Source organism: Delphinapterus leucas, chromosome 1, assembly GCF_059928025.1.
Source record: "Delphinapterus leucas isolate spDelLeu-1000000601 "Yukka" chromosome 1, BTC_Dleu_Yukka2, whole genome shotgun sequence".
Classification (NCBI taxonomy): domain Eukaryota; kingdom Metazoa; phylum Chordata; class Mammalia; order Artiodactyla; family Monodontidae; genus Delphinapterus; species Delphinapterus leucas.
In genome coordinates this window covers 24,978,668-24,988,098 of record NC_143129.1, presented here as the reverse complement: position 1 = coordinate 24,988,098, position 9,431 = coordinate 24,978,668, and the positions used below count along the sequence as shown (strand labels likewise).

Below are 9,431 nucleotides of genomic sequence, written 5' to 3'. Positions count from 1 at the left end.
TGATCAGATTTGTCCACCATGTCTATTTGTTCTAAACTCTCCTGAAATCACTTTTTACCAACTCCGAACATTTCGTGGTTTCCAGGGGAGGGGGCATGGGTGTCTTCGGAGAGAGAGTTGACGCTTCAAGATTTCAAAACAAGAGAAAAACATTGAATGGTCCATCCCAGTAGCAACATGGAGACAAAATAGATGTGCTATATTCCAGTTGCAGTGTGATGGGGAAACTGCCTTTCATCTCACCCCAGCTTGGGGTGGGGTAAGAGTTCAACTGGACACCTGTAGCGGCCCAATTGCAAAGGAAGATCGTGTGTGTGTCTGTGTGTCTGTGTGTCTGTGTGTGTGTCTGTGTACACACCAATGGGGGGCAGATGGTGTGCGGTTTAGCAGATCCTTCACTGGCCAAATGGGAGCCAGGAACTCCAAGTTCTGGTTTGGGCTCCTCCTCAACCTTGGACAAGGGAGGGGACCTTGAAAAGATCACCATCCTGCCCTGCAAATGTTTCAGCGCTTTAAAGCTATCTCAGCCTCAGGCTTCCAGACCTAACTCCTGTGACCTGTCTATTCCGTCTACCCTTTTCTCTAGACACTACACACCTGCTGCGTCCCCCTACTCCATCCCCAAGCAAGGGGCAGTTTGCACTGGAATTGCCTCCCTAGTACCAGCTGTCGCTAGGCTGACCCTGTCCCGCACCGTCTTCTCCACCCAACTCTGCTTAAGCTGGAGCTGCGGAAGGGTGGAAGGGTGGTGTGCACACTCCTCACGTCCTGACTCCAGCTGGGGGAGCCATCTGCCCGACAGGCCTGACAGATTCTATGGCCGACTGAGCTCTCAGGCCACACTCAGCGTTGCGATCGCCGGATCAATGGTGGTTAGCGAGGCCTATGGAGACCTCTGAACTGGTGGAACCCTTAAGCCCCAGCGCCGATCTCTGCAGCAAGGTGGCTCTGAGGTTGCAGCATGTCCCCCCGAAATTCTAGTCCCCCACCTCCAGCTGCTGGGACCTGCAGTGTCCCGGGGCTAAGGTCCGGGTCGGAGATTCCAGACCCTAACGACCGCATCGCCCCAGCAAGCCAAGCGGCCTTTACAAACCATAGTAAACATTTTATTTACAAGTCTGTGGCATCCTAAGTGCATCGTCTTTCCGCCACGACCCCTAATGCGGGGAGGACTGTTTACTCCAACGCTTCACAGTGCGAGCTGCTTGTATCCAGGCAAAAGTGCTCGGCGGGCGCTGGGAGCCTGGCGAGAGGCACTCCGACTCCCCTCGGCTCTGGGCGGGGTGGGCTGCACCGGCCGGGACAGCGATGCGCAAGCTGGGACTCCCGCCGCCACTGGAAAGTAGGCACAGAATCCAGCCCACACTGGAAGGCTGGGAGCCTGCACGCAGGGCCCCGCGTCTCCTCCAACCTCGTCCAGTCTAGAGGCCGCCGAGCGGCGCCGGGGCGGGCTCGGGGCTTTTGGGGGCGCTGCCAAGGGCTGGCTGGAGCGCAGGGAGCAGCTCCGAGGCGCCGCTGCCGCTGCTGTGGCCGCCGGAGCTCCCGGCGCCGCCGGTGCTGCCGCTACTGAGGACGCCGAAGTTAAAACCGCCGCCGCCGCCGCCGCCGCCGCCGCTCCCGCCACTGCCTCCGCTGCTGGCGGCGAGGAGGGCGCCGGCGGCCGAGGCCTTGATGACCGTCGTTTGGTGCAGAGACCGCTCGGCCCCTTCAGTCCGCTCCGTGTCGCTGGGGGCCATGTCCAGAGACTCGGAGTCGCTACTCTCGCTCTCAGCCTCGCCCTCCGAGCGGCTGGGGCTCAGCTCCGGCTCGCCGTCGCCAGCCGGGGCTCCGCCCGACGGTTTCTCGCCAGCCTCCTTGTCTTTGTCCTTCTGGGCCTGGGCCTCCTTGGAGTGTCGCCACTTCATCCGCCGATTCTGGAACCACACCTTCACCTGCGCCGCGCCGCACCGGGAGACAAGTAGGGACACGGAGGTGAGACGCAGGCTCGCTCCTATTGGACTTGCGCGCACCCCGGGGCACTCCCAAAGGCGGGAAAGCGTCGCCAGTCGTCCCCAGCACCTCTACCACAGGCCAGGTACTGTGCTAGAAGGGACCGAGGGACCGAGAGGCAGCCCAGGGAAACCACGAGGATCACCAGAGATCCTCGCCTAGGGAAGCAACTAGGACTGTTTCTCAAAATGTGGCCCTCCGACCGCTAGCCTGGAGTGACCTGGATGCCTGTTGGAAAGGCAGATCCCTGCACCTTGCCCTCAAACTAGGGAGGATCAATGCTCTAAGTCGATGCTTCTTGACCCCACTTGAGCCAGGAACCCCCCTCCCACGAATCTGATTACAATTATGGACCCCTGACCCAGAAAAATTCACATATACCCAAGATTTTGCACACAGTTTCAAGGGTTTGGTGACCCAATGTTAAGAATCCCTGCTAAGTTGGGCCCCTCCTCTACTGCCACTACCCAAGGCAAGTCCCTACAAAAACAATTCTTTTTAAGGAGCAACCGTGGAAAACAAAGGGGGAAGGGGGTTCAAAGAGTTAATCCCAGTGGGGTGGGGCACCAATGGACCTTCTATAAGAGAGCATTTCCTTGGCATGTGTGTATTCAGAAGCTGATAAGGACCCTGCCCCTGCCCGGGATAGACGAATCCTTCTGTGGGCTCAGAGAGCACTGGAATTAAACCTGCGCAAAGTGGAGGAAGGGGGTAGGGATGGGGCGGAGAATCTATATAAATATACAATCCCCTGGGGGTCCCAATGTGTTCACACAAGTTCCAGCTTCCCTTTTAAAAATAACATCCACAGCTGGTGGAAAACGGCTGGACTCTTCCAGTGTGTGTGCTGGGGAGGGGAGTTGTGTGATGGAGGACAGAAGCACCCAGGGAGCAAGGGCCATTGTGGTGAGGTGTTCGAGAACGGTGACTCTTATATTTTCAAAACTTAAAAAAAAAAAAAAAAACAGGCCTTGAACTTGAGAAAAGAAAACATATTGAATTCAGGCACAATAGATTTGCTATTTGAAGATTTGTCTTGGAAAAAAGAAGAAACTCAACTAGGCAGAACCTGGTGAAATGCTCTTGGGCGTTCTAAGAAAATCTCTTTTTCTTTCTCTTCCTCACTTCCCCCTCCCATTATGCCGTTAGAAAATCGGACTGACTGTGGCTGCTCCAAGTGGACTTCTTGCCCTACTGGGGCTAAGAAATTCCGTTTGAAATAATGTTTTCACTTCCTCACAACTGGGGATTTCACAATCCAGCAGCAGCAGCAGGAGGATGAGGGAGGGAGGACAGGAGGGGGGAAGAAACAACAACAATCTCTTGACTTTGGAGTTTTATCTCTTCTGAAATAAACTGCCTCCTACAGCAAATTGTGCTACAGTCGAGTATATAATTATTATCTCCCGCTGCCTCTTTGCCTTCTCAGCAACATGCTTTCGCTTGTTGGCCAAAATAAACACGCAGCGCTTGTTGACAAACCTCTTTGGGGATGGGCTATTCTTTCTGTCCTTCTCCCCCACCCCCTTCCTCTCTCCTATCTCAAATTGAGAAGTCCACCTAGTCTCCTGAAATTCGAGATCTAGTGTTTCCACTGCAAAAGGAGAGTTGGCCGGCGGAGGGGGCCTTGGGGCTAGGCCGCAAGCTGCTGCCCGTCAAGGGGGCTGTGCGTCGGGGCCAGAGCTGGCTTACCTGGGCATCGGTGAGACCCAGCATCGCGGCCAGCTGCTTTCGGTCTGGCTTGGTCACGTACTTCTGAATCTCAAACCTTTTCTCCAGGCCTTTCCTCTGCAGGTTGGAGAAGACCGCCCGTGACCACGAGCGCTTTCTCTTGTACGTCTGCGGCATGGTGTCCTTCGTGAGCACAGCGTAGGGACCTGCCACCATGCGGGTGCAAGAGAGAGACAGGAGGACCCAGTTTGTGCCCTATCCGCGGCCTGCATGCCTGGGGCTCACTGTGATGCTTAAACTTGTTTTACGTTAACAGTCGGCTCTGAAAGCCCTTCACGCAGACACAGAATGGCCTCTCTAAGAAGGAAATGTACGGCTCTTAAGACCGTAGGCCGAAGGCCTAACGCGAGTCTGGAGTGGAGAAGCCCGGCGTTTCACCGATTAATTCCAAAGTAAAGACATAAACCGAATGCATGGCCATCAGGCATGCTAAGAGCAGGCGAAAATGCGCCTCGGCCTAAAGGATCTAAAGATGACAGCCTCGATTCTCCACTGTGTGTGTGTGTGTGTGTGTGTGTGTGTGTGTGTGTGTGTGTGTACTCGCATCCATGCCCATCCGTGAAGACGGAACCTTCCGGCAAATGTTTAAGATCATTCCAAAATGAGTGTATGTTAATAACACCACCACTTGCTGCATTTTCAAAGCACCCTCTCGGGCGAAAAGACTAGGGAACCCCCCCCCCGGCCCACCCGCTCCCGCACACTTTCTTCCCTCCCCAGGCTCCCCACCCCTTAACCCCGGGAGCCGAACGAAGAGTGAGCTAGCTCACTGAGAAATCTTTCGGTTTCTCTCCGGACGTGGTAGCCTCCCGCATCAACTCCGGGATTGCTACACCTCGGTGGCCACGTGATACTCCAGTCCTAAGTGTTTTGGCAGTCGACCTGCCCGTTAGGCCGTCGATCAGGAGGGTTTCCATACCTGGAAAGGTGTCTTGAAACTGATGCTGAACTGAATTTCTCGGGTTCGAGCTTAAGGGACTCAGGATGGCAGAAGCCTCGTTAATGGGATCTAGAGACGCGAAGAACTGGCCGGTGGAGGGCTGCAGAGCAGGGAGGTGCATCCCCGCGGGCCGCCCGCCGGTTAGCAGCGATGTGAGATCTGGGGACGAGGGAAAAGAAGAGCTGTTACCCCTCTGGCAAAGCCACACTCACACTCTCTGGGACTTGTTCGTCTCCTCCCCCACCCCTCCGTTCCGTTTTCCTGAAGGGAAGTGGTGAGAGACCTCTGTCTCCGCGCCGCCGGGATGCCTCTCTCCCGACAGTGGCCCAGGGGCACTGCATGAACTGTTCCTGTGTGTCCCACAGGTCCACGTCCACGCATACAGCTAGGAAGGACTTCAGGTAAAGAGGCCTAAACGAAGTCACTTTCAGGTGCCTTCCAAGAATTCCACAGACCTAAACTGTCCCTCCAAAGGATCCCTCACCCTGTTCTCTTGGGAGTTTAGAGTCAATATTGTTCATCTATATTCCTTGGGTGGAATTTCACTAGAAAGCAGACAAATGGACGGGAAAGTGTTCCCCAAAAGGGCTTTTCCTGCCAAATAATGTAGTTCTCTTTGTAGATACGTGATTAAAGAGACAGAGAGATGATAGTCATTTTAGCAAATATTATTTACACCAACGTTTTTATGGATACTGATTCTGTGGCATGTGTTTTTAAAGCATCTCTGGATTCTTCTTCCTCTTTTTTTTTTTTAAATGTAGAGCAGGTGAGTTTTAAACCTAATGTTTCAGTCTCCTTACAACTCATTTTCTTCTCCCTCATTTTACCGATTTGTCCTTAATTGTGAAAACACTCAAAGGAATCCCAAATGGCCCAAGGATCGGGGAGTGCGTCAGTGCCCTGTTCAGAGGCCTGCAGCCTCTCGCCCAAGACCTACCTCTCAGTGTGTTGCCTTCCTTGACTTTTGGGTCAAATTCTGCAGACAAAATGCGGTCAATTCCAAATTTGAGGTCCTTACTGGAGGGGGCCGGGGCGGAAGCGCTATGGTGGGGATTCGGGACCAGCCGCGACCCGGAGGCTGGGGTCTGCAAGCTTCCAGCCCGGGGTGGAGGCGGAGGCTGCTGCTGCTGCGGTTGCTGCTGCTGCGGTGGCTGTTGTGGGTGATGGTGGTGGTAGGCGGCTGAGAGCGGGGACAGACGCGGAGGGAAGCCAGCCGGGACTTCGGAGGGCGCCACCACCGGGGTGGGTCGAAGCGGGGATCTGGTGGCTGCTTGGAAAGAGGCGTGCGGGTGAGCCGATCCCAAGTGTGCGGTGAGGGCAGCGGCCGAGGCCCCCGCCAGACCCTCCGGAGCCGCCCCCGTCTCCCCAACGCCGGCGTGCAGGATGTCCGCGATGCAGAAGGAGGGTTTCTTGACGGCAGCGGGGTCCAGGGGGAAGGAGCAGCCGCCCGGGCCGGCGGAGGAACAGTAGGCGGCCGACCAGAGGCTGAAGTTGGACGCGTAGAAGGGAGCCAGCCCGGCGGCGAACATTCTGGCGGGGTGCACGGAGCTGCCGCCGCGGCCTGGCCGGGCCCGGTGGGTGGGGAGGGGCGCGGGGAGGGGCGCGCTAAGTCCAGGAGGAGGCGGCAGCCCAGCCGGGGACGATCCGCTTACTCTTCTCCGTCCGAACTGAAGGGAGGCCAGGGAGCCCTAGCGCCACCGAGGGAGGAGGCGAGGGCCGGATCCCGGCCACTCACGGCCTCTGCCCCTGGCCTCACTTTAAAGGCGGCGCGGCGCCCGCGCTCCCCGCGGGCTGTAGGCGACCGAGGGGTGCTGGAGCCGCTAGGCGGGCGGGGGCCGCGGCTCCACAAACGCCAGGGAAGCCGGGGAGACAGGCGCCGGGCACCGAAAGAAACACTCAAACAGCTAAGCCTTAACAGCTAAATTTAAAACAATAACAATAATAGTCCGTTAGTTTAAAAAGAAAAAAAAGTAATAAGAAGAAAAAAAAAAAAACTCCTCTCTAAAAACTCCCAAAGTTTTGGCAGGAGCTTTCGAGTCAGACCCAGGGTAGGACCTCGATCCGACCGCTCATTGGCCATCCTGGTGACCAATGGGAGTGGGAAGTGGAGGGGAACTGGGAAAGAGGGCGTGGCCCGCCCCTTCGGCCACGCCCCGGCCACGCCAATCTGTTTGCTGCTGGCGCGTGGGCTGTGCTTGGTCGGGCGCGTCCTTCTCCAAAGGGTAGGGGGCTTCGAACAGCTGCTCCAGGGAGTTCTAACTCCCACTAACTTCTGCAGCTCCGAACCGGCACCAGGCGTGGAGAGTTGGTCACAGCGCTCCTGGAGCTCTCGCCTAGGGAAGCTGGTGCTCCCGCAGATTATCGCGGGTGCAAGGCCCGCCTTCTGGGACTCTGGCGGCGCCCTAGGTTTCCCTCCTGTTTACATCACTCGGGCCAGATTTTTCTCCAGTCGGCCTTTATCCCGAGAGTCGGTGTCTTCTACAAAGCTCCGTCCTTCGTGGGTCCCCGCCCCCACGCTGCCCTGCTCTGCTCTCGCAAGGGAATGAGGCGGCACTGGGTCCGCTTCCCAGCCTCCGAGATCCTCAGGGAAGAGAGGAGGGGCGGTCGCAAATTAGCTGTATTCCGAGCTGCCACACACTGACAACTTGAACCAGTAACTTTTCAAACAAAATAAGATGGATGTCTCCGAACGTCTCTCTTGGACGCAGCCAACCTGAGCCTCGGAGACAACAAAACAAGCAGCCGTCCGAAACCTGGGAGAGCGGCACGCGCGTCCCCTCCTTTAATGCACCTTGTAGGAAATGTCACCCTCCCTTCTCCGCCACATCCCCGATCACGTGGGGTCCATTGTTTTGCAAGGGCCCACAAGAGTAGATTTCCTTGGGGTTAAATACTACTTTCAATGCTGTGACTATTTCTCCAGGGAACCCCCTGGGCCTGGTCGCAGGAGAAGCTTCAGTGGTGACCGACCGCTTCACTTCGGACTTCGGGTCTTCAGAGCGCATAGTGGGTGTAGTGCGGGGTTTTCTGCAACACCAACATCTCTATTTTAAGAATTCGTTCTCTTTTAAATTATAGTCAGAGTGGATTTCCCCACCCCTCTCCCATACAAACCACAGGCCACCCAGATGAGCTCTTCTTGCACATTTTCAGGAAGAAAATAAAATAATAATAATGAAACAGAAATCTTTTGTTTTCGATTGTCCTAATAAGCATCTTCTAACAGAACAGCATCTTCTGTGGCGTTTTCCTCCCCAGACTTTCAATATAGTTGCAATAAAGTTTCTGTGGCTTTTTTTTTCTTCCCCACTTCAGTATTTACAGGGCTTGCCGAAGAAACCCAGGAAGGCAACTGAATTTGCCATGCCTATCTCGAGTTCAGGATTTGGGCTAATGAATTTGGTTTCTAGCCTCTGGTCGCAGATGCTGTCATTTTAAGCTTTTGACTTTGTCCTGGAAAGTATCAATCACTAATCAATCATTTCTAACCAGCCAGCACTGAGAACAACCGCCGCCCCCCTGCCCCCCCACCAGCTTCTGTCTGTCTCTGTCTCTCCCTCCCTCTTTTACTAAGGGGGTTTCTTGCCCTGCTCCGTGCAGCCGCGACAGAGGTGTTATGTCCAGAGATGGAAAAGAGGGGGGTGATCTGCTGAGGTGAAGGGCACCTGGGGTGAGAGAAATGCAGGACGACCAGTCCTTCTGTTTCTAGCCAGAGGCCAAGGGGTAGACAAGCATAATGCCACTCGAGGTGCTGGACCCTCCTTGAAAGGCTCCAGTGCAGGCTTTGCAGGAAAAGGCTGAGGATTCTGGGGAGACTCCTGTGGGAGGGCGCGACCTCAGTATAACTTCACTGCCCTCAGGGTAAAACACTAGCGCGAGTGTGGTAAGGGTGGCCTTAAGCCCTCTCTTTCTCTCTTTTCCGGTGTCACTTCCAATTCCGCTGCAAACATTGAAACCGCGGCCGAAGCACAAACTCACAGTTCGAAAAGAGGCGCTAATATTTAGGCCTCACCCCCGGCAGCCGGCCGGCAAATAAGACGCGACCCTCGGGAGTGGGTGCAGGGTAAAGGCTGGGCGGAACGCGGGCTCTCCGGGTTTCCAGCGGCATCTACTACCCGCCTCTGCAGCACTTCAAGGCCCCGGAGAAGGAGGCAGGAAGGGTGAGGACGAGGCCCAAAGGCGAGTTTTCCCCCGCAGACTCTTAGCCCCGCCTCCCGCTCCTTTCTCCCGGCAAAACCCGCGGCTTGATTGTAAATTGCAACTTGCCCCGTGCGCCCTTGTGCTCTCCCAGACTCTCGGCTTCATTGCAACCGCATCAGCGCCACCCAGACCCACCCGGAGCTCCCGGAGGGAAACGCGAAAAAGGAAACCTTTGGAACGACCTCCTGCCTACCCTCCACACTCCTTCCCAGGCCCGGGCTTCGGCTCTGCGGGCCCCTCTCCCTCTTTTGAGTCCGCAGAATCCCCTCCTCCTCCTTACTCCCCCCACCACCCCTCAGAACCAAGAAAGCAGCAGGAAACCCTGGACTCGCCGGAGTTCAGGTCATCTCCTGTTTTTTGATGGGCGCAAACTCGGACTAAATGAGCGGATGTGCCTGCAAGATTGGTCTCAAAATAGAAGCGCCCTTAGTATTTTAGGATACTGCAGAAATCCTTATTTCTTCCGGAGAAAAACTCTATAATGACTCCTAGCACTTCCCCTTTCAATATTTGTACAACTTTATCTCCACCGACAAGTTGCTCGGTGACGCAAATCCGCCCTTGTGTA

At 55.7% G+C, this 9,431-nt stretch overlaps 1 protein-coding gene across 1 annotated transcript; it reads right to left on the bottom strand.

The window, feature by feature from the left end:
- Positions 1–1,084: 1,084 nt before the first annotated feature.
- HLX (H2.0 like homeobox) lies at positions 1,085–9,156 on the bottom strand. Its single transcript, XM_022579263.3, has 4 exons — positions 5,601–9,156; positions 4,640–4,819; positions 3,682–3,866; positions 1,085–1,931 (listed from the first exon to the last, which is right to left on the bottom strand). The coding sequence occupies exons 1-4, from the start codon at positions 6,190–6,192 to the stop codon at positions 1,422–1,424; spliced, it is 1,467 nt and encodes a 488-aa protein (XP_022434971.1). The 5' UTR covers positions 6,193–9,156; the 3' UTR covers positions 1,085–1,421.
- Positions 9,157–9,431: the final 275 nt, after the last annotated feature.

Bases quoted from the DNA above. Each gene is read 5' to 3' on its own strand.
- HLX (XM_022579263.3), bottom strand. From the start codon at position 6,192: ATGTTCGCCGCCGGGCTGGCTCCCTTCTACGCGTCCAACTTCAGCCTC. The intron at 3,867-4,639 runs GTATGGAAACCC...GCATGGTGGCAG, and splicing joins GTTTCAAGACACCTTTCCAG to GTCCCTACGCTGTGCTCACG. The intron at 1,932-3,681 runs GTAAGCCAGCTC...GGCGCGGCGCAG, and splicing joins TGGGTCTCACCGATGCCCAG to GTGAAGGTGTGGTTCCAGAA.